Source organism: Puma concolor, chromosome B3 (assembly GCF_028749965.1).
Source record: "Puma concolor isolate L17-30 chromosome B3, mPumCon1.1.hap2, whole genome shotgun sequence".
Classification (NCBI taxonomy): Eukaryota; Metazoa; Chordata; class Mammalia; order Carnivora; family Felidae; genus Puma; species Puma concolor.
Genome location: NC_141672.1, coordinates 88,756,190 through 88,779,107, shown reverse-complemented (window position 1 = coordinate 88,779,107; position 22,918 = coordinate 88,756,190). Strand labels below are relative to the sequence as shown.

Sequence of the window (22,918 nt, the reverse complement as noted above, 5' to 3'; positions counted from 1 at the left end):
GGGAATTAAACAGGCAAGAGTTATACTTAATGAGGCTAAAACATAAAGATAAAACTTACAGCTTTTTGTTTTATTAATCTATTGTATATCCCTTACATTGTTTTATTTATGTATTTTTGGGCAGAGAGGTCTATCTCTCAAGTTGCGTTGCAAGATAATACATAACAGACTTTTTGAATCTTCCACTTTGCCTCGTACAAAGGTATATCCAAGGGGCGCCTGGCTGGCTCAGTTAGTAAGAGCATGTGACTCTTGATCTTAGGGTTGTGAATTCAAGTCCCATGTTGGGTGTGAAACCTACTTTAAAAAATGATAATAATTAATAAAATAGTTTTTAAAAAGTATCCAGTGAATACTTGTTGGTTTCTTCTGATTTTGGGTTGCAGGCAGTTCTATAAAACTTAAAAGGCTGGATCCAGGATGGAACTAGAAGCAGAGAGTGAAATAATGACAGTTGAAAGCAAATGATACTGTGGGACAAGAGACCTGCACTCTCTGGATTTTAGGAGTAGATTGTTAAAAGTAACTGAGACATTCCATTTCCTGAAAGATGATAACAACTCAAGCTATTAACTCTATTCTTCTAAAACTCTTCAAGAGATAGAATATTGGACCATATATGTGATCTGAAATGAGTTTTTTTTCTTATATGAAAACAGTTCTCCTATTTAAATTTTGTTTTTTTGACCACAGTTACTTCTTTGTAGAAATTCTAGTGGATAAAATTAAATATGTGGTTCAAGGATCTAACATGATGCTTGATACATGACTGGATGTATTATTTTTGTTCTCCCAGTATATTAGGTTTGATTTTCAGCTAGTATAGTTGAGAAGTTATCTGCAGCTGGCATTCATTTTGCTTAAGGCTGGAATGAATCTGATGGGTTTACTAGGTCATATCAGTTTTTAAATAATTTGAATATTGCCTCTGCCCTATACCATTGGGATAGAATCTGTTAAAGGTTGTCCCAGGCTCTGTTTAGAGAAAGGATATACTGTACCACTGCACTTCTCTGTGATTTTTTTTTTAACGTGTGTGTGTGTGTGTGTGTGTGTGTGTGTGTGTGTTGGTTTTTGGCTTTTTATACATTTTATAGTTAACACTTCAGCTCTGCGAGATTGGGTAACTGAATTCATGTTTGGTCTTTTGTTTGTTATTTTTCTTTTTTTTTAATATTAAAAGATTGTTTTTAATGTTTATTTTTTACACTATTTTTTTAATGTTTATTTATTTTTGAGAGAGACAGGGAGAGGGCATGAGTTGGGGAGGGGCAGAGAAAGAAGGAGACACAATCCGAAGCAGGCTCCAGGCTCTGAGCTGCCAGCACACAGCCTGATGTGGGGCTTGAACTTACAAACCGTGAGATCATGACCTGAGCCGAAGTCAGATGCCCAACCAACTGAGCCACGCAGGCACCTCAATGTTACTTGTTTTTGAGAGAGATGGGGGAGAGACAGAGCGTAAGCAGGGGAGGGGCAGAGAGAGGGAGACAGAGAATCCAAAGCAGGCCCCAGGCTCCAAGCTGTCAGTACAGAGCCTGATGTGGGGTTCAGACTCATGAACCATGAGATCATGACCTGAGCAGAAGACACATGCTTAACCGAACTGAGCCACCCAGGCACCCCTGTTTGTTATTTTTCTAATATATTTCATTCAGGGCGCCTGGGTGGCTCAGTCGGTTGAGCGTCTGACTTCGGCTCAGGTCGTGATCTTGTGGTTTGTGAGTTCGAGCCTCATGTTGGGCTCTGTGCTGACAGCTCAGAGCCTGGAGCCTGCTTTGAATTCTGAGTCTCCCTCTTTCTCTGCCCCTCCCCCGCTCATGCTCTGTCTCTCTGTCTCTCAAAAATAAATGTAAAAAAAAATTATTATATTTCATTCACTGTATTGTCTTTTTCTAAGAAATAGCAATTATAGGGGTGTCTGACTGGCTTAGTAGCGTATGCAACTCTTGATCTCGGGGTTATAAGTTCAAGCCCCATGTTGGATGTAGAGATAACTTTTTTTAAAAAAAATCTTAAAAAAAAAAAGAAATAGGAATTATAGTACACATATACATAGAAACATCTATAGCATGTATTAAAATTGGGATTTTAGGGGCGCCTGGGTGGCGCAGTCGGTTAAGTGTCCGACTTCAGCCAGGTCACGATCTCGCGGTCCGTGGGTTCGAGCCCCGCGTCAGGCTCTGGGCTGATGGCTCAGAGCCTGGAGCCTGTTTCCGATTCTGTGTCTCCCTCTCTCTCTGCCCCTCCCCCGTTCATGCTCTGTCTCTCTCTGTCCCAAAAATAAATAAACGTTGAAAAAAAAAATTTTTTTTTAAAAATAAAATTGGGATTTTAAAAGTTTTCAGTAATTTAGAATTGATTCTCCATTTATTATATCTTTCAGTATTATAAACAGCTGCAGAAAGAGTATATTAGTGATGATCATGACAGAAGTATCTCAGTAACTGCACTCTCAGTTCAGATGTTTACTGTTCCTACTCTGGTATGTATTGATCATTTCTTTGCAGTCTTCCCAAGTAAAACCTGTTTTGCTTTTTAAGAACTCTGTTTAGTATCAAATCAAATCAAATTAAAACAATGTCAAAATCTCTATTTTGGGCTAATTTCATTCGGAAGATTGAATGATACTTCATTGATACCTGCATACTTTAGTGGGACCTGAGGACAAGGTAGTTTGTGGAGTGGGAGTGACAGCATGACTGCTGTCCAAAAGTCCTGATCCCTGTGAGAGGAGACAAGAGCTGGTTTCTCAGAAACCAGGCTAACTTAAGAGGAGTGCCTTTTCAAAACCCAAACTGTTTTTGAGTTTTTTTTTTTTTTTTTTGTTTGTTTGTGTTTTTTTTTTTGCTATTCTTTTGTTCTTTAGTTATTGTTTGGTGGGGAGGGGCAGATAGATGAAGATAAAACAAAGCTGGAGGGGAAAGTATGACTGTGAAGCATTTGCATGAGATAGGTGCTGATATGGTGCTGCTTAGGCTTGGGAGGAAAGTGGAAAATTCTGCTTTTTTTTTTTTTTTTTTTTTTTGGTACTACTTCTTTTCCTGTTTCTTCTGGATGGTTTGGTTAACTATTCTTACCTTCTCATTTCAAAGGCTAGAGAAGAAGGTAGAGAGGAGACAGTGGATTAGGAGTGACTGGGAGATGCGGGAATAGATAGTAATATGATAGAAGTCCTGACGTATATCTATGTTTGTTCTGCTTTGCTCATCATGTGATTATTGATGGTAAACATTTATGTTGACAATCTGTGTGATCGGCTTGGAGTGTCCAACAGGTGTTTTGTAGTTAGTGGGGAGTAAGGAATTTTTACCTTTAGAAAATAACTTCTCAGAAATAGCTCTTCTGGGGCGCCTGGGTGGCGCAGTCGGTTAAGCGTCCGACTTCAGCCAGGTCACTATCTCGCGGTCCGTGAGTTCGAGCCCCGCGTCGGGCTCTGGGCTGATGGCTCAGAGCCTGGAGCCTGTTTCCGATTCTGTGTCTCCCTCTCTCTCTGCCCCTCGCCCGTTCATGCTCTGTCTCTCTCTGTCCCAAAAATAAATAAACGTTGAAAAAAAAAAAAATTTTAAAAAAAAAAGAAATAGCTCTTCTGTGAGACTAAGGGTTATGTTTGATACTCAGTAAACATTTAGTTAAAATGACTCACTGACCAACCAAATGCGTGAGTAAATTAAGTCCATACTATCATGAGTTAATTATAAAGACAATATTCTTGAAATATTTGCAGGCTCGACATCTTATTGAAGAACAGAATGTTATCTCTGTCATTACTGAAACTCTGCTAGAAGTTTTGCCTGAATACTTGGACAGGAACAATAAATTCAACTTCCAGGGTTATAGCCAGGACAAATTGGGAAGAGTATATGCAGTAATATGTGATCTAAAGTAAGTTGTTCAAGTCAAAAGTTACCTGTTAATCACAGTGTGCTTTTGTATTCCGTTTTATAAATAAACTACTGATCCTTTTGGTTATCTAGAATTCTCCTTATAATTATGGCAAGTACAAAGAACTTTTAATGTGTCATGTTAATAATTGTTTTAAGTGAACGCTTTTTATAGAGTTAAAACCACGTTAATAAGGAAGGTATTAAGGAGGGACCTGTTACAGGAATGTAGGGTCTCTCAGGGTCACTGAATGTATCTCCATTGTAATTACCATGTCTTTCACTCACTTTCATTCATGCACTTTGGTTCTGTCCCTCTTCTGTAGTCTCTTTGTGCATAGTTTTCAGATAATCTTGTTGATGTGAGTTTCTTTTTAACTCCTTTCATACATACAAATAAGTTATTGATACTTTTTGTTGTTTTTTTTTTTTTTTGGCTGAAGAGGCTAGAGTTGCCTTTTAAACTAAAGTTGAAATCACATAACATCACATTTGGGATCATTGGACTTAAAAGGAAATAAGTTTTAGGGTGTCTGGGTGGCTCAGTTGGTTAAGCATCCGACTTCAGCTCAGGTCATGATCTTATGCTTTGTGGGTTAGAGCTCCATGTTGGCCTCTGTGCTGACACCTTGCTCAGAGCCTGGAGCCTGCTTTGGATTCTGTGTCTCCTCTCTCTGCCTCTTCCCTGCTTGGGCAGTCTCAGTCTGTCTCTCAAAAATAAATAAATACTAAAAAAAAAAGAAGTAAGTTTCCATTTATTTTAGAATTGGTGAATATTATAAGAGTTGTGATATTTCAAGTATTCAGTAAATCATAAGCTTCAAAAAATTCTTTTCTTGGGGTGCTTGGGAAGTTCAGTTGGTTAAGGGTTCAACTCTTGATTTCAGCTCAGGTCATGATCTCACAATTTGTGAGATTGAGCCCCACATTGGACTCTGTGCTGACAAAGGAGACTGCCTGGGATTCTCTCCCTCTCTCTTCCTTCCCAGCTCAAGTTCGTGCTTGTGTGCGCTCTCTCTCTCTCTCTCTCTCTCTCTCTCTCTCTCTGTGTCTCTCTCTCTCCAAATAAATAAACTTTGAGAAAAATATTAAAATCTTTTATTTTAAGAATATATTAAAACAAAAGCATTTCATTTAGTTTATTGTTTAAAATAAAGTGCTCCAAGGGATATATATGATTAATTGTTTCTAATCTCCAAGGGGAAAAAATCATTCTAAATTTCTCTGCTTTTTAAAAAAAAATTTTTAAGTTTATTTAATTATTTTGAAAGAGAATGCAAGTGGGGGAGGGAGAGAGAGAATCCCAAGCAGGTTCTGTGCTGTCAGTGCAGAGCCCTATACGGGGCTTGATCTCAAGAATTGTGAGATTATGACTTAAGCCGAGATCAAGAGTCAGGGGCTTAACCAACTGAGCCACCCAGGCATCCCTAATTTTGTCTACTTTTAGTGACCATTTAGTGCATTGAGAGTTGGAAACATACTTCCAGACAACCTAGAAATAGTCTGCTTAAAAATACACTTGATAGATTTCTAGAATTATGCATTGGATCCTTGATATTATTAAGGAAGACGTTTCCAGATTTTTTCAGATTTCTCAGTTTTTAAATATGATTATACATCTTTCTCTAAAGTTCAGCAAATTGTTATGTCATCACAACTTCAGTACAGAGATGGTAGATGAATTCAGTAGTGAATCATCACTTACCAGTGTGCTTCACAAATTATGCATAAATTACATGTATGCAAAACAAACAAGCAAAAAATACACAAAAATTCCAAATGGCAGTACTTAAAATTATCAGTGTTAAATCAGAGTATTCATTATTCCTTCTTTGACTGTACAGGTGAAGTCTCTCTACTGCTGCTCTCATTACTGTGAAATATTCTTGTAGCTGACTTATGTTTTTTATCCAGGGAAGTTGTGCGTAATCACTTCATTGTTTTATCACATTTTATTTTGTTTTATGGATTTCTGACTCTAGTTATTCTCTCCAATAAATAATTGAGAGTTAACACACCTCTAGATACTTAGCCGTATGTTAAAACTTTAGGGTTGCTGGTTTGAAAGTTTACTTTAAAGTTTTCCAGTCTTCTGATGCATATTACAACTTCTTAACATCCTTACTTAAGTCAAGAAATCTATAATGACAAGGAGAAGGGGAAAATAACACATTTTAAGCTCCTGAAAAATCTGTACTGTGGCTGTCCAGGTGTGACAGGCTAGGTTGCTTCTAAGTTCACTTAAGTAAACTAACTTCTGAGAAGTCAGGCTTAGCTTTGATATATGCCTCTCTAGAGCCTTCGCATTTTGCTGTATAATTCTAGCTCTGCCCAGAGCTTCTTGTTACTTTAAGAAATCAGAATCCATAGTTTTGATGAATCAACATTGTCTTTAGCCCTGAAAATCTTAAAATTATCACAAAATGGGGAAGTGAAATATTTCTTTGTCTTTTGAAATGATAGGTATATCCTGATCAGCAAACCTACAGTATGGACAGAAGGATTAAGAATGCAGTTCCTTGAAGGTTTTCGGTCTTTTTTGAAGATTCTTACCTGTATGCAGGTATGATATTTCTATTCATCAGTAAGATAAATATTAAAAATTTAGCCCCAGTTTTTGTTTCTTTTAAGCAAATTGTGGTTGTTATGTAAGGAAGACTATATCTAGCAAAGTAGAAATAAAATTTAAACACTGCTTTACTGATCCTGCTTTAAGAGATATTTAATAGGTATAATTCTATATACTTCAGTTAACTACTGCTATTACCAGTAATGTTTATTGATTGTGATATGGTAGTAAGCACTTTACATGCATTATCTCTCCTGAGATCGTAGCAATCTTATGAGGTAGCTACTGTTATTATCTTCATTTTACATATAAGGGAATTGAAGTCTAGAAATAATTTGACCAGGGTCACGCAGCTAGAAAGTGACAGAGCTGGGATTTGAACCCATGCATTCTGACCTTGTATAATAGCCATGTTAAAAAGCTATGCATATATGATTATAAATTCTGACAATTTCATATTTTGACAGTAGAAGAGTGAAGAAAAAGGGCCTATGTGTGTAATATGCATATATATATAGAGAGAGAGGGAGAGTGTGTGTGTGTGTGTGTGTGTGTAATCACTCTTTTCTTATAGGGAATGGAAGAAATCAGAAGACAGGTTGGGCAACACATAGAAGTGGATCCTGACTGGGAGGCTGCCATTGCTATACAGATGCAATTGAAGAATATTTTACTCATGTTCCAAGAGTGGTGTGCTTGTGATGTAAGTAAAATTTGTTAGTAAAATCAGTGCTTTTTTTTTAGAAAGAGAGAGCGTGTGAGCTGGGGAAAAGGGGAGAGAGAGAGAAAATCTTGGAGCCCAACATGGGGCTTGATCCCATGACCCTGGGATCATGACCTGAGTCAAAATCAAGACTTGGACTCTCAATTGACTAAGCCATCCACGTGCCCCAGGATCAGTGGGTTTTAGGTGCTCTAATGATTATCAGTAATAAGGTTTTATGTAGCGACTTCCTTGCTATAAGATTTTATTATTTAAATAGTTGTGTATTTGAACTTGTCTTACTGAATTTAGGAAGAAAATCCAGTTTTTTATGTTTGATTTAAAAATGTGCTCCATGGTAGTTTGATTTATCTCTGGGAATAGTGGGGTTTGAAAAATACAACAGAGGTGCCTGGGTGGCTCATTTGGTTGAGCATCCAACTTCGACTCAGGTCATGATCTCATAGTTCGTGAGTTTGAGCCCCGCGTTGGGCTCACTGCTGTCAACGCAGAGCCTGCCTTGGATCCTGTGTCTATTCCTCTCTATCTGCCTCTCCCCAACTGGTACTCTCTCTCTCAAAAATAAATAAAATGTTTAAAAACAATACAACAAAATACATTTATTTATTTATGTATTCATTTATTTCCTTGGACATGAATACTAATAATATGAAAATTAGGACTACATGGACTTTAAAATACTTTGGTAGTAGAGAATAGTGGATATTTATGCAATCATGAGCTCTGTTATACATGTTAAACCATTAAGAATATTAATTTCCAAATACAGAGCTAATGTATCTCCTTACACAATAATTTGAGACCATAATCCTCTTGAAACACACAGTCCTACCCCAGATTCCCTTTTTGGGAAGGATGACCTCATTTATTTCTGTTTTGAGAAAATCACCATTATCTGAGTCAAATTCTTTCATTTTCCCTAGTTTCTCTGTGCTGCTGACATGACATAATCTATTCACTACGTTTCTCTATGTCTTCACAATTGGTCTCTTTCTTTTCATTCCTTTCTTTCTAAAACTAAGGTCTCTACCTAGGCTCTTGGTCCTGAGCTACATTACTTCTTCCTGGAGTTGGCTTCCTCAGTTGTCTCCTCTGGTATTTCCCATTCTTTGATTCACTTGCCTACACACACAGGACGCACCTGTCCTTAACATCAACAAGAGTAAAAGCCCCTTGTCTCTGCTACCTCTGTGAACTGTGAGCTCTCTTGTTTCCTCCTCTCTTCTGCTTCCCCACCAGCAGTTGGTCACAGGTTCAGAGCGGCAGTCATACAGACATGATAGAATTTAATCTAGCACTGTAGCTTTGTGGAACAATAAGGACAGGAAATATTGTCCAGCAACTAGCCAGAGCACATATTTTTTGGCAACCATCACCTTTATGGAAGGCATGCATAGTTGTTGGAGATGAGGTCAGAGTATGTGTTGCTCATCTTGACATTTGCCAAACCCTCTGCAGCCATCTATATTTGCTGTCATCTCTCTAGCTTCTGAAACTTCTTTAGGGTCTGGCTTCTGCCCTTACAAATTGATTGGAACTGCTTTTTGAAAAAAATTCAGAGGATCTTTATAGTAACCAAATTCAGAGGGTCTTCTCTAAGTCCCCATTTTCCTGCAAATGTCTGTAGCATTGTTTTCTCTTGAATACCTAATCTTTTTGAAACTTTCTTTCCCTTTGATTTTTACAAGTCTACATTATTATAATACTTCTGTTACTGATTCAGCATTTCAATCATTGCCTTTTTTTTTTTTTCCCAATTTCTTCTGACTACTAAATGATACATTCTGAATATTCTCTTTCTTACAGGTCTTTCATTTCTACCACCTCATTTAAAACTGTGGAGCTATAGTATTCTATTTGTGTGCTAGACATTCCTGCTTAGATCTTACATTTCAAATTCAGAATATATTAAATTGGCTTGTCATCATTTCTTTCTACTTCAACTTAACATTTTCCCTTCTTGACTTCCATTTTTCAATTAATGACACTGATTCAGATGAGATTGGGTACGTTCAGAGTCGTATGGCTGTGATTCATGCCATGTCAAGACAATGACACTATGATTCATACATTCATCCACACAGAAAATCTCAGAGCCACTGCATTCTCTGTGTTAGATGTTAGCAGAGTTTTCAGGGGGAAAAAGTTCTATGTTCACATAAGATTGAGAAATGTTAGGGTGAACAAAATCAAGTATGATTTTTCTTTCTAATGCCACTGAACTTTTCCAACCCTTTATGGTTAAAAAAATTTTTTTTAATGTTGTTATTTATTTTTGAGAGAGGAGAGAGACAGAGTGCCAGCAGGGGAGGAGTAGAGACAAGGAGAGACACAGAATCCGAAGCAGGCTCCAGGCTCTGAGCTGTCAGCACAGAGCCCGACATGGGGCTTGCACTTGTGAACTGCGAGATCATGACCTGAACTGAAGTCGGATGCCTAACTGACTGAGCCACCCAGGCGCCCCTCAAGCCCTTTAAATTATTCAGTGTGCTAATTTCTAAGTGGAATATTCCCAAAATTTATTGGACCATAGCATTTGTTTCTCAGGATAAAATCAGTGTGAAAAACACTGTCTTGAGAAGTGAGTTTGACTCCTCTCTCCCTGATGTGAGTTTTCCTTAGCCTAAGTTTATTTTACAATTCTAACTTATTTCCTGTGAGTTCATTCTCTTTTTCCCTGACTGCCCCCATCCTAGTTAGGACCCTTATCACCTTAGACTTAGACTTCATAGTAACCTTCCTGTTGGTTCCCTTGTTTCCTAACATCACTCTCTCCAGTCTGTCATCTTCATTGACACCCGTTAATTCTTCTTGAAGCAGCATGCTGACATTGTTACACTTCAGACACCATCAGTATATTCCCATACTGATGGCAAGGCATATTTCCAGCTGCACTGCTCATTAATTTCATCCATAAAGCCTTTCATTTATCTAGTGTTTATTCCTTTACACTGCTTGCACAAGAGTTGTACTTCCCCTTTTTTCTCTGTTTACTCTTGTATCTCTGCTTATTATACCACTGTCACCTCATTTTTCCCCATAAATTCTGCATATTCTTTTAGACCCCACTCAAAACTGCTTTCACAAATAATGTCTTCCCATTTGTTTGTAATTCTTTTTCCTCCCTCGTAGAGTAATTCGTTTGTACAATTTACATAGTACTTAAAATGTTTTACTTTGATATTGTGTGTGTGTGTGTGTGTGTGTATGTCTCTCTGTCTTATATTTCCAACTAGTTTGCAGATGCTGTGGAAGTAACTGTGCTATACATGGAACAATTTTGTGCTTATATTTACTAAATATTTATTGAATGGTGTGGTAAAGTAGATAACTTGTTAATCTGTGTACATTTTTAATTTCCTTTTAGGAAGAACTCTTACTGGTGGCTTATAAAGAGTGTCACAAAGCTGTGATGCGGTGCAGTACAAGTTTTATATCTAGTAGCAAGACAGTAGTACAATTGTGGGGTCATACTCTGGAAACTAAGTCATACAAGGTATCTGAAGATCTTGTAAGCATACATCTGCCACTCTCCAGGACTCTTGCTGGTGAGTGTTTGTTTTTTGCATCTTTCTATTAGCTTTGTTTTTTAGATATTCAGAGTAGTAGAACTATTTCTGTTTTTGTTCTGTACTCATTATGTACAAACATATTCATATCACACTGCAGTTAAGAACTGTCACTGTCCCACATGAAAAGATGTTCAGCGTCGCTCCTTATCAGGGAAATACAAATCAAAACCACACTCAGGTATCACCTCACGCCAGTCAGAGTGGCCAAAATGAACAAATCAGGAGACTATAGATGCTGGAGAGGATGTGGAGAAACGGGAACCCTCTTGCACTGTTGGTGGGAATGCAAATTGGTGCAGCCACTCTGGAAAGCAGTGTGGAGGTTCCTCAGAAAATTAAAAATAGACCTACCCTATGACCCAGCAATAGCACTGCTAGGAATTTATCCAAGGGACACAGGAGTACTGATGCATAGGGGCACTTGTACCCCAATGTTCATAGCAGCACTCTCAACAATAGCCAAATTATGGAAAGAGCCTAAATGTCCATCAACTGATGAATGGATAAAAAAATTGTGGTTTATATACACAATGGAGTACTACGTGGCAATGAGAAAAAATGAAATATGGCCTTTTGTAGCAACGTGGATGGAACTGGAGAGTGTGATGCTAAGTGAAATAAGCCATACAGAGAAAGACAGATACCATATGGTTTCACTCTTATGTGGATCCTGAGAAACTTAAGAGAAACCCATGGGGGAGGGGAACAAAAAAAAAAAAAAGAGGTTAGAGTGGGAGAGAGCCAAAGCATAAGAGACTGTTGAGAACTGAGAACAAACTAAGGGTTGATGGGGGGTGGGAGGGAGGAGAGGGTGGGTGATGGGTACTGAGGAGGACACCTTTTGGGATGAGCACTGGGTGTTGTGTGGAAACCAATTTGACAATAAATTTCATATATAAATAAAAAAAAAAAAAGAACTGTCACTGTCCTTCAAAGAGTTGTCACCGGAACATTGATCTCGGGATGCTTGTTTACCTGGGCCTTTTGTTATTTGAGTCAACTAATGAATCCTTTAAATATACACTGAAGGATTAACTTGGTAACTCATCTCCCACCCCAATTTAAATATGGTAAAATCTTGTTGCTGGTTTTTGTGGGTTTTTTTTTCACTGAAGTATAGTTAACACACATTGTTACTGGTTTTTAACCCTCTTCTCTGTGAGATTACACCAGTGTGTTATCTTTGTTGTTATTCCTTTCACCACTAAAAGAAAGAAGTAAGATTCTCTTTAATCATTCTTTGATTTGCATTTCCATGTAAATTGGTCCTGTCAGGTTTTTTTTTTAAATAACTTTATGTATGTAAGTGTATGTATGTATTTATTTATTTTTGAAGAATGCTGATAGCATATTTCTATTTAGTTAGTTAGTTAGAAAATAAGGAAGCTCCATGCTTCCTTGAACTCATAACCCTGAGATCAAGAGTTGCATGCTCTACTGACTGAGCTAGCCAGATGCCTCTACGTTTATATTTTTAATTGTGGTAAATATACATATAACATAAAATTTATCATTTGAACCATTTTAAAATGTATAGTTCACTGGCATTAAGTACATTCATATTGCTCTGCAGTCATCAACCACCATCCATCTCCAGAATATGTTTCATCTTCCCAAACTGAAATTCTGTACCTGTTCAGCATAACTCCTCAATCCCCCACTCCCTGCGGTCTTTGGAAGTCACCATTCTACTTTCCACCTCTATGCTTGACCCCTATAAGTACCTCACTTAACTGAAATCATATACATATCCTTTATAACTGGCTTATTTCACTTAGTGCAATATCCTTAGTTTACCTATATTGTAGCATGTGTCAGAATTTCCCTCCTAGTTAAGACTGAATAATATTCCATAGTTTGTATATACCACCTTTTGCTTATCCATTTGCCTACAAATGGATGCTTGGGTTCCTTCTACCTTTTGGCTGTTGTGAATAATGTTGCTGTGAGTATGAGTGTACAGGTATCTGTTTGAGTCCTTGTTCTTAGTTCTCTGATGTATGTACCGTAAGTGCAATTGCTGGTTCATAAAGTAATTCTACTTTTTAATTTTTTGAGGAACCACCAAACTCTTTTTCATAGCAACTGCACCGTTTTATATTCCCACCAGCAGTGTACAAAGGTTCCATTTTTTTCTGCATCCTCACCAACACATCTTCTTTCCTGTATGTTTTTTTTAATAGCCATCCTAATGAGTGAAGTGGTAGTTCATTGTTTTTGTTGTTGTTATTGTTGTTTTAAGTTCATTTATTTATTTTGAGAGAGACAGCATAATCCTGGGAGGGACGGACAATGAGAGAGAGAATCCCAAGCAGGCTCCACACTGTTAGCACAGAACCTGATGTGGGGCTTGAACCCATGAACCATGAGATCATGACCTGAGCCAAAGCTAAGAGTCAGGTGCTTAACCACCTGAGCCACCCAGGCACCCCAGTTCATTGTGGTTTTGATTTGCATTTCTCCAATGATTAGTGATTATTGAGCATCTTTTCCTGTGCTTGCCAGTCATGTATATATCTTCTTTGGAGAAATGTCTATTCAAGTCCTTTGTGTATTTTTTAATCAGATATTTTGTTGTTGAGCTGTTGGAGCTTTCTGTATGTTCTGGATATTAGCTATGTATCAAACATATGATCTGCAAATATTTTCTCCCATTCTTTGGATTGCCTTTTCACTCTGTTGATAGTATCCTTTGAAATTATTGCCAAATCCAATGTCATGAAGTCTATTCCCTGTTTTCTTCTAAGAGTTTTACAGTTTTAGCTCCTATGTTTAGGTTTTTTATTCATTTTTAGTTTTTGCACATGGTATAATTGATGTGATTTTACGTCACTTCTATTTTTACAAAAAGAAATACTTAAATTAGTTTTCATTTCTTTTGATTAGTTAAGAACAGAATAAGGATGTCTTGAGAGGCAGCATAGTATTTTTATATAACGTGTAAACACACCTTGCACTATGTAGGATCTTAAATACATTAATACTGTATTTTAAAATTAGAAGTCAAAAGTTTGCATTTCTAAACTCAGTAAATATGTATTTAAACCATAAGTTTCTGAACTTGAGTTAATGAGGGATAAATTAACTGGGTTTATTGCTTTTTCATTTCTCTCTCTCTCTCTCTCTCTTTTTTTTTTTTTTTAACCTTTAGGTCTTCATGTGCGTTTAAGCAGGCTGGGTGCCGTTTCAAGACTACATGAATTTGTGCCTTTTGTAAGTGACTCTATTAAGGGCTGATTTACTTATACCCTATTTCTAAACACCTCTTGGTTGATGAGAGGGAAGAAAAATTTTGAAACCTACCTGGATAATTCCCATTTAGTAATTTTAGGTTTCTATATAAGTACATTGAAATCTAAATCACCAAAACTTGGAGTTAACTCCTTCAAGCCCATCCGTTTTACAGATGAGAAAACTGAAGAATGTCTAGTGCCATGACTTTGAGACACATCCAAGCCCTCTGAAAAATAATGAAATTGTTCATCTCTTTCAGGAGGACTTTCAAGTAGAGGTACTAGTGGAATATCCTTTGCGTTGTCTGGTGTTGGTTGCCCAGGTTGTTGCTGAAATGTGGCGAAGAAATGGACTCTCTCTCATTAGCCAGGTATGGCAAGGCCTATTCACATTCATGTGAATGTGAGTGTGTTAATTTTCTGATGGTTTTTTTCTCTTATATAATTTAGCCTTATGTCTCTGGATTTTGCTATTTGTTTTCTGTTTTCTTATATGAACTCAGAAATGAAAGTTCTAGTAACCATGTAGATATTTCTCCTAGTGAGTAGATAGATTAGGTGATAGCCAGTAGAAATGTGCCCATTAACATTATGAGGATTTCCTTACCTGGAGACCTATAGTCTTCCCAGCACCTTTCTTAATAGAAGGCCACTTTAACAATTTTTCCCTCTGTTCTAGAGCAAATAAAGAGAAGTGCTTTTCCTAAAAGATGGGGAAACTGGACTTGTAAAGATACCACTTGGGAGAAAAATCGTGTTATGATTGATTGTAGAAATTAGTTTACTTTTATAGAAGTGGGGATTTTTAAGTCATAGGAAATAAATTCTTTTGTTGCACATGTTGAGAGAGTAATAATATAGAGCATTTTAAACTTGGAAGTATTTTCATGCCATATTTCCTTACTTTAAAATCTCACGAATCCCTTAGTGATTCATAGATTTACAGCTTTTTTTTTTTTTGCCACTAAGGAGTTCTTGGAGTTTCTGGTTTAGAGAAAGTTTTAGGAATAGTGTTTGTTAAGAATTCTGTTTGAAATAAAACAATTCATGCCACTTCAATCTTTTATTTTACAGGTGTTTTACTACCAAGATGTTAAGTGCAGAGAAGAAATGTATGATAAAGATATCATTATGCTTCAGGTACCTATTGAAATTACTTTGGATACTTATGTCTTAACCTTCTTTGATCCCTTGTAGAGGGAGAGAAAAGATACAGTAATTATTTTTAACTTTATTTACTTAAATTTTTCTCACGTTAAAACTTAATAGGGTATCATAAAAAATGGAAAGGATTACTACATTATCTTTTGCAGACTTACTTTATACTCTTTCTGACAGTCCTACTAGAGACAAATGTTTGTTCATTTAATACACATGGAACTGTCATGCTGCGTTTCTTCCACAGATTGGTGCATCTTTAATGGATCCCAACAGGTTCTTGTTACTGGTACTTCAGAGGTATGAACTTGCTGATGCTTTTAACAAGACTATATCCCCAAAAGACCAGGTACGCAACAGAAACTGACATGTGTATGAATTCCAAAGGAAGTATTTTTGTTAACAATTTTAATCATATTTAGGATTTTTATTTCTTTATGTGTATTTCCAAAAATCACACATATACACATAACATGCACATATATCTACATATGCACATTCTTTTTACTCTACAAAAAGTTAGAATGTTTAGATTAATAAAAGGAGAAGAAAAATCACATGAAAGACTGCCTCCTAGAAATGATCACCTTCTAAGTTTTGGTGTCTTGTTTGTTTTTAAAACAAAAATTGGATCATTTTTTATGTGCTATTTGGTTATTTGCTTTCTGTGCTTAATGAGATGTTGTGATAGTTTTAAATAAATATACCACCACTTTTTTTTATATCATAATTTTTAAAGGCTATATAGTATTGCGCTGTACAATTGCATTATACTTTGATCCCCTAATTGCTGAAGAGGTTTTCTAGTTTTTTGGTCTTATAAACATCTCTGTACCTCAGGGTTTAAAAACTTGCCTAATTATTTTGTTAAGATAAATTTTTAGAAGAGGATTACCTGGAGAAAACAGTATGCTTTTTCTTAAGACTCTTAATACATATTGTCACATTGCTCTCAGAAGAGGTACTCAGATTTACACTCCTTAGCAGTGTGTACCTCTGTAGTGGCACTAGTATCTTTACTCTTTGTTGATGTGGTAGGTGAAAGGTGGTCTTTTATTTGTAGGTGTAGTTCTTTAATGAGCATTGAGGTTGACCATGTTTTCATGATTATTGGCCTTTTTTCCCCCTTTCTGATAGTAAATTATCTTTCCAACCCTTTCCCCTTTTTCAGTTTCTGTTAAAGTTCCTTATTTAATAAGGATATTTTTCACTTGTTGTATTTGTTACATTTTTCATAGCTTATAATTTGTTGTACTTTGTAGTTTTGTCACATCTTCATTGCTTTCATATTTGCTACGAACTTATAAAGTAGTCCTTACGTACTTTAAATTTATGAATCATGTTATTTTATTCTTTCAAATTAGAAGTTACTTGCAAAGGAGCAAAGAATAGGATACAAAGTACAAAGCTAATTTTTAGTCATGTTTTATACTTGGTGAAAAATGAGTATCTCATTTTGCTATACATTGCTTAAGTAGGAGGGGTGTTAAGGAAGAGTATTCTCACGAACTGGTATCTGTTATTTGAAGCCACTGTCCCACCAACCCAGGTAAGAAGGAAGCCATAAGAATTAGTTTGTTGACTTAAGGCTATATGGTAATGATAATGAAAATAATATTTGTATTGAGTTCTTATTATATGGCAGGTATTGTGAACCTTATGGAATTTGATGTCAGTAAAGGGAATTATTCACCTGATTTTCTGCTGCAGTCTGAAGGAAAATACTGGACTGCATGAACCATGAGTCTGATCCAGAAATGTATGTTTTATAAAGGCTTTTGGTTCTTTTGTAACTAATTTATTCTTTTTTGATTCAATAGGATTTGATTAAACAATATAATACATTAATAGAAGAAATGCTTCAAGTCCTCATCTATATTGTGGGTAAGATTAAAACATTAATCTTATGAGTTGTTTTCAGAGAGAGCATTAATAAAAACTATAATTTATCATTTTACTCTTCTCGCAAATACAGCATAGAATATTAGAGATTAATGTGACTAATATGATTGATGTGTTTAGAAACCTAGCTTTTAAAAAGCACAGTTCTGTTACATCTTTGTTTTTCAATACCTGATTTATAATTATTTGGTCTTGTTTTACTGGAATACAATTATCCTAGTTAGAAATATAGATGAAAAATACCTATACATTGAGTGCTAAAAATTGTATTTATATGTGAAATTTCAAAGTAATATAGGTCTTAGTAAAAAAAATTTTTTTTTCATTGTGTCATTCTTTTTACTTTGGGTAAATATTGGCCATACTTTTTTGGTTGTTTTTTTTTTTTTTTAATGTTCTGTATTATAGACTTTGTTGATTTTACGAGCTAAGTAAAAGTTCTTGACTTCTCATTCTGGCTATTGTTTCTTACTTTATGGCAGCAAACATGCTTTTTATTGTTAGTTCTTAGTGAGGATTCTACCCCTGGCTAAATCTGAAAACATGGGTTCATTTTACTTGTTTTCAGAGAGTTAGTTACTGACTGGCTGCTTGTCTCAGCAGAAAGTGTGGTGAACTTCATTGCCATTGCAAAGTGAGTTGTAAATGCATAAAAGATTTTTAAATTGATGATATACTTTATTAAATTATAAAAACTTGAGAATTTTTATGTTTGTTCTTAGAATAGTGTGTGAAGAATTTCTAGTACTATATTTTTGCTATTTTATATTTTTACTGTTTTATTATTGCTATTACTGTGTTTATTTAAATTTATTGGGTTTTTCCTCCTATGTGATTTGATTTTTTGTTAATACCTGCTATATTCCTGAGTACAGTAACTTCATTACTTTCATTATCATTAATATATATTAATTAGATATATATTATCATTTATATATATTATCATTTAATATGTATAATTATTAATATAATATATATTATATTATTTATATATACTATCATTATATATATTTAATATATATTATCATTAATATATATGTGTTAATATATAGTGTTAACTATGTAATACTATATATTAACTATATAATAGTCTATAATACATATTGTATTATTGATTTTTTAGGAATTATCTATAATATATTAACTATCAGAAGCATGCCATTTACATTTTTGGGGTCTTAGATTCATGATTTGTAAAATTTGAAGGTAATCTATGTGATCTCTGAGCTTTCTTATAGCACTAAATTTCTAGAGAATACTGTTTTAGGGGGAAAAAATTGAAAGTTATAAAGTGCTTTACAAATGTTAAGAGGGATGATCTATTTGAAATGAATTCATTTCACAAAAGTCATTCTTTGGCTAATTTATAGAATTTATCAAATCTCTTAGGCAGAAGTTTCCTGCCTTTGTAATGACTTTGTTATAGATATCATAAGAGTTTGTATATTGCAAATCAGTGGTGACATAAGGCCAGATACCATAGGCCTTCTTAAGGCAATGGGAATTAGATGCTTTCAACACCAGTTCCCATAGTTGATTTAGCTATTTTCTCTCTCTGTTTGGCAGTTTATTGAGATGAAAAATGGAAACATGGTCATGTGAGCATTTTAGCAACACCAGTCATTCCTGATACATATTACTGTTTTGTCATTTAATCCGTAACAACATATTTAAGTATCTTGTTTGTGGGTTTTCACCTTATTCTGTCTTAAATAACAAGTATAGACAAAATAAAGGAAGATCTTGAAAGAAAAGCTATTGTTCACTGATGGCCAGTGGTCTTTCAATGCCATCAGCCTTTTTTCTAGTATTAGAAACACATGCTAATTTAATTGAGGGGCCTTGTTTATAATGTGTGAGTATGTGTACGTATACTTCTGTGTGTGTGTGTGTGTGTGTGTGTGTGTGTGTGTGTGTAGGTTAAGAGAAGGCCTGTGTTCTTTGGATCTCTTCATTTTTCTTCCTCTGTCTTTTAGCAAATAGACTTTTGTTCAGATTTAGGAATATGTCCAAATTCTGGTCCCTCTCTCATAGACTTAATGCAGTATTCTGTGTATTAAGTGTTCCTGGTAGAAGAGATTTAAATAGAAAACAATTGATTGTTTTACTTTTTCTTTTCATTGTTTGTATTAGGTGAGCGTTATGTACCTGGCGTGGGAAATGTAACCAAAGAAGAGGTCACAATGAGAGAAATTATTCACTTGCTTTGTATTGAACCCATGCCACATAGCGCCATTGCCAAAAATTTACCTGAGAACGTAAGTCCAGCATTGTTGTTGTTGTTGTTGTTTTTCTTTTTTTGGAATTGGAAACAAAACTACTTTGAAGTTTTAGGAAAATTTATTTAATGAATTTTGCAGATCTACAACTATTCATTCTTTAGTGGTATAAACTTTAATAATTCTGGACTTCTGGGCATTAAGAAACATTTTCGAAATATTATGGCTATTTGGAAAACATCTTAGAGCAAGAAACTTCTTGGCTTTTGCTTACATCAAAATAAAAATTCTCCAGAGAAAAGGGGCCTCCTTGAAATACTGAGACTATTTGAGTAGTATATTAGTCTGGATCTTCTGAGAAGCAGATGTCTAAGACAAAACATTTAAGAATTTATTAGGAACAGTACGTATGAGAGAAAATGGTGAGGAAGCTTGGAAAAGCTTGGGAGCCATCAGACTGTGAGGCAAAATTGATTCCAGGTGAAAGTAAGAAGAAAGGAAGGATAGATAGAAGCATTCTAGACTGCTGGGTAATCCCATCCAGGCTTGATGTCTTCCCCTCTATCCCACAGTGAGCCTGCATTAGTATCTCTGTTGCCTCTAACTGGAGGTCCGCAGAGTGCAGTCTCATGGCCACAGGTGATATTTAAGTTTTTGTATTTGCTGACAATTGAAGTAATAGTCCTAAAGATTATGGGTCTCGGGGCCCCTGGGTGGCTCAGTCGGTTGGGCGTCTGATTTCGGCTCAGGTCATGATCTCGCGGTCCGTGAGTTCAAGCCCTGCGTCGGGCTTTGTGCTGACAGCTCAGAGCCTGGAGCCTGTTTCAGATTCTGTGTCTCCCTCTCTCTGACCCTCCCCGTTCATGCTCTGTCTCTCTCTGTCTCAAAAATAAATGTTAAAAAAATAATGATAATAAAAAAATAAAAAAGATTATGGGTCTCATATTTTTTCTTCTGAGATTTAATTATGAATTAGAACAATGATTCTTAAAAGAGAATTGGACTTATCTATCAAGGTTTTCCAGAGAAATAGAATAAATTTTGACTGTTGGTCAGTTTTCCTAAAAAAATATTGTATCTTTTTCCAGTTTTATTGTTTGTTTTTAAATTTTTTTAATGTTTATTTTTGAGAGAGTACAAGCAAGGGAGGGGCAGAGAGAGAGAGGGAGACACAGAATCTGAAGCAGGTTCGAAGCTCTGAGCTGTCGAGCCTGATGTGGGGCTCGAACTCACAAACTGCGAGATCATCACCTGAGCTAAAGTGGATGTTTAACTGACTGAGCCACTTAGGTACCCCTTTTTCCAGTTTTATTGTTAATTGATTCTCAGACTCATTTGGCATATCACCTTCATAATTTCTACATATCCATCTACCCATTTTATAATTATTAATACATTTTAAGATTAATTTACATTTTTCTTGGCATCTTTCTAAGCAATACTGTCAGTGAAATAGGTTTAGTTTCTGGATTTTTTTTTCTAATATGTATTAAAATAAGTGACTATTCACAATTTTAAAAATATATAACTGTATAACGTAAAATAATTTCATACAGCACGAGTGATATATATATCATACTTTGCAAGAAGAATGCTTTAAGGCATACCCTAACTTCATTGCTTATCCCAAGTGTATTATTTTATTTTATTTTATTTATTTTGAGAGAGAGAAAGAGGGAGCACAAGCAGGAGGAGGGGCAGAGAGAGAAAGAATTCCAAGCAGGCTCTGCAGTGTCAGCACAGAGCCAGATGCGGGGCCCGAACTCACAAATCGGATCATGACCTGAGCCAGAATCAAGAGTCAGACGCTTAAGTGACGGAGCCACCTAGTCCCCCTACTATGTGCATTATTTTAAAAGGAGGTTAAATGCCTCAATTTTTGCGAAACTATTATATGCTTACTTTTGTATCTCAACTATGTTCTTATCCTGATTTTAAATGACTTTATTAAAAAAAAAATTCCCCGATCAAGGAAAAGTTCTGGCCAATCAGAAAATTATTATAATGCAGAAGCCAGACTACATTTGGACATCTACATGTGTTTGGCTGTAGATTGCATTTATTTTATAACCTTGGTTTTAGGTATTGGTACAGCATGGACATGTCCTTAAATGATGTGTGTGATGAACATAATAAATAAGGAAAACTCTTTTTCTTTTTTTTTAAGTAATGTCCACACCTAGCCTGGGGCTCGAATTCACAACCCCTAGATCAAGAGTCACATGCTTCACTGACTGAGCCAGCCAGGCACCCTGAGCTCTTTTTCTTTGAACTACTGGGTGTGTGTTTGTGTGTTTATATACATAAATGTATATGAGGGAAAATTTAGATAAAATTTCTTCCTTAAGTAGTTTATTTATAGATCTTATTTCTGTTAAGAAATTGGTTCCTCAAAACAATTGGTTTCAGACCCAATATTTTTACACTGGAAGTTGATCTTTTTTTATTGTTTACAAAGTACTTCAGGAATGCTCTTGAAATGTATTGCAGTTCACAGTAAGAGAAGGAAAAGTCATTGCATGAAGGTAAAAATGACAAAAATATTGTTTCAACAGGAAAATAATGAAACTGGCTTAGAGAATGTCATAAACAAAGTGGCCACATTTAAGTAAGTACTTAATATTTATGCTTATTTTGGGAAGTAGACCAATCTTTGCTATTGTACGTTGGATATTTGTAGAAGCTCTGAAGTCCTTGCCTGAACTCCTAAGAACAAGAATGGAGTACAGATGAAAAAGGGTGAAAATGAGGGGCACATGGTTAAGCACTGAGTAATGTGTTTGTTGAAAAAAATGAGTATTTTTGCATATGTGGATGTTAAGAAACTTACTAGAAGACCATGGGGGAAGGAAGGCAAACAATAAGAGACTCTTAAATACAGAGAACAAACTGTGGGTGGGTTGGGGTGGGGGAGAGGGGAAATGGGTGATGGGCATTGAGCAGGGCACTTGTTAGGATGAGTACTGGGTGTTGTCTGTAAGCGATGAACCATGGGAATCTATCCCAAAAACCAAGAGCCTACTTTACACACTGTTTGTTAGCCAATTTGACAATAAATTATATTAAAATTAGTTAATTTTAAAAAATGAGTATTTTTGGAAAGTATATGAGAAATATTCATGATATTAAGTGACTTAAATAGTAAGTATACTTGGCCCTTCAACATGTTCAAATAGCATGAGTCCACTTACACGTGGAGTTTGTACAGTATAGTACTGTTAATGTAGTTTCTCATTTATGATTTTCTTAACATTTTCTTTTTGCTAGCTTGCTTTTTGTGAGAATACAGTGTATGATACATTTAACATACAAAATATGTATTGACTATTTATGCTATTAGTAAGGTTCCTAGCCAGTAGTGGGCTATTAATAGTTAAGTTTTTGACTGATGAAAGAAATAGAAGATGAACAAATAAATATTCCATGCTCATGGATTAAAAGAGTTAATATTATTAAAATCTCCATATTATCCAAACCAATCTATAGATTCAATGCAATCCCTGTCAAAATACCAACAGCATTTTCCACAAAACTAGAGCAAATAATACTAAAAGTTGTATGGAACCACAAAAGACCCCAAATACCCAGAGCAATCTTGAGAAAGAAAAACAAAGCTGAAGGTGTCCTGATTCCTGATTTCAAGATATACTACAAAGC

The 22,918-nt window shown here is 35.6% G+C and overlaps 1 protein-coding gene and 1 long non-coding RNA gene across 3 annotated transcripts in view; one reads left to right on the top strand and one right to left on the bottom strand.

The window, feature by feature from the left end:
- Positions 1-22,918, top strand: part of UBR1 (ubiquitin protein ligase E3 component n-recognin 1) — a 136,107-nt gene that overhangs the window by 57,609 nt on the left and 55,580 nt on the right. For both annotated transcript variants that reach the window (XR_015252608.1, XM_025918549.2), the window contains exons 11-22: positions 2,387-2,485; positions 3,728-3,885; positions 6,348-6,447; positions 7,028-7,156; positions 10,545-10,725; positions 13,901-13,962; positions 14,243-14,353; positions 15,057-15,122; positions 15,388-15,489; positions 16,961-17,024; positions 19,176-19,300; positions 21,817-21,869. Coding sequence is in view for 1 of the 2 variants with exons in the window: in XM_025918549.2 (XP_025774334.1) it covers positions 2,387-2,485; positions 3,728-3,885; positions 6,348-6,447; positions 7,028-7,156; positions 10,545-10,725; positions 13,901-13,962; positions 14,243-14,353; positions 15,057-15,122; positions 15,388-15,489; positions 16,961-17,024; positions 19,176-19,300; positions 21,817-21,869 (1,250 nt within the window). In the remaining variant the exon portion in view is untranslated. The remainder of the gene's footprint in view (positions 1-2,386; positions 2,486-3,727; positions 3,886-6,347; positions 6,448-7,027; positions 7,157-10,544; positions 10,726-13,900; positions 13,963-14,242; positions 14,354-15,056; positions 15,123-15,387; positions 15,490-16,960; positions 17,025-19,175; positions 19,301-21,816; positions 21,870-22,918) is intronic.
- The window catches only part of LOC147580190 (uncharacterized), a 94,537-nt gene that overhangs the window by 58,191 nt on the left and 13,428 nt on the right, over positions 1-22,918 (bottom strand). The window lies entirely within an intron of this gene.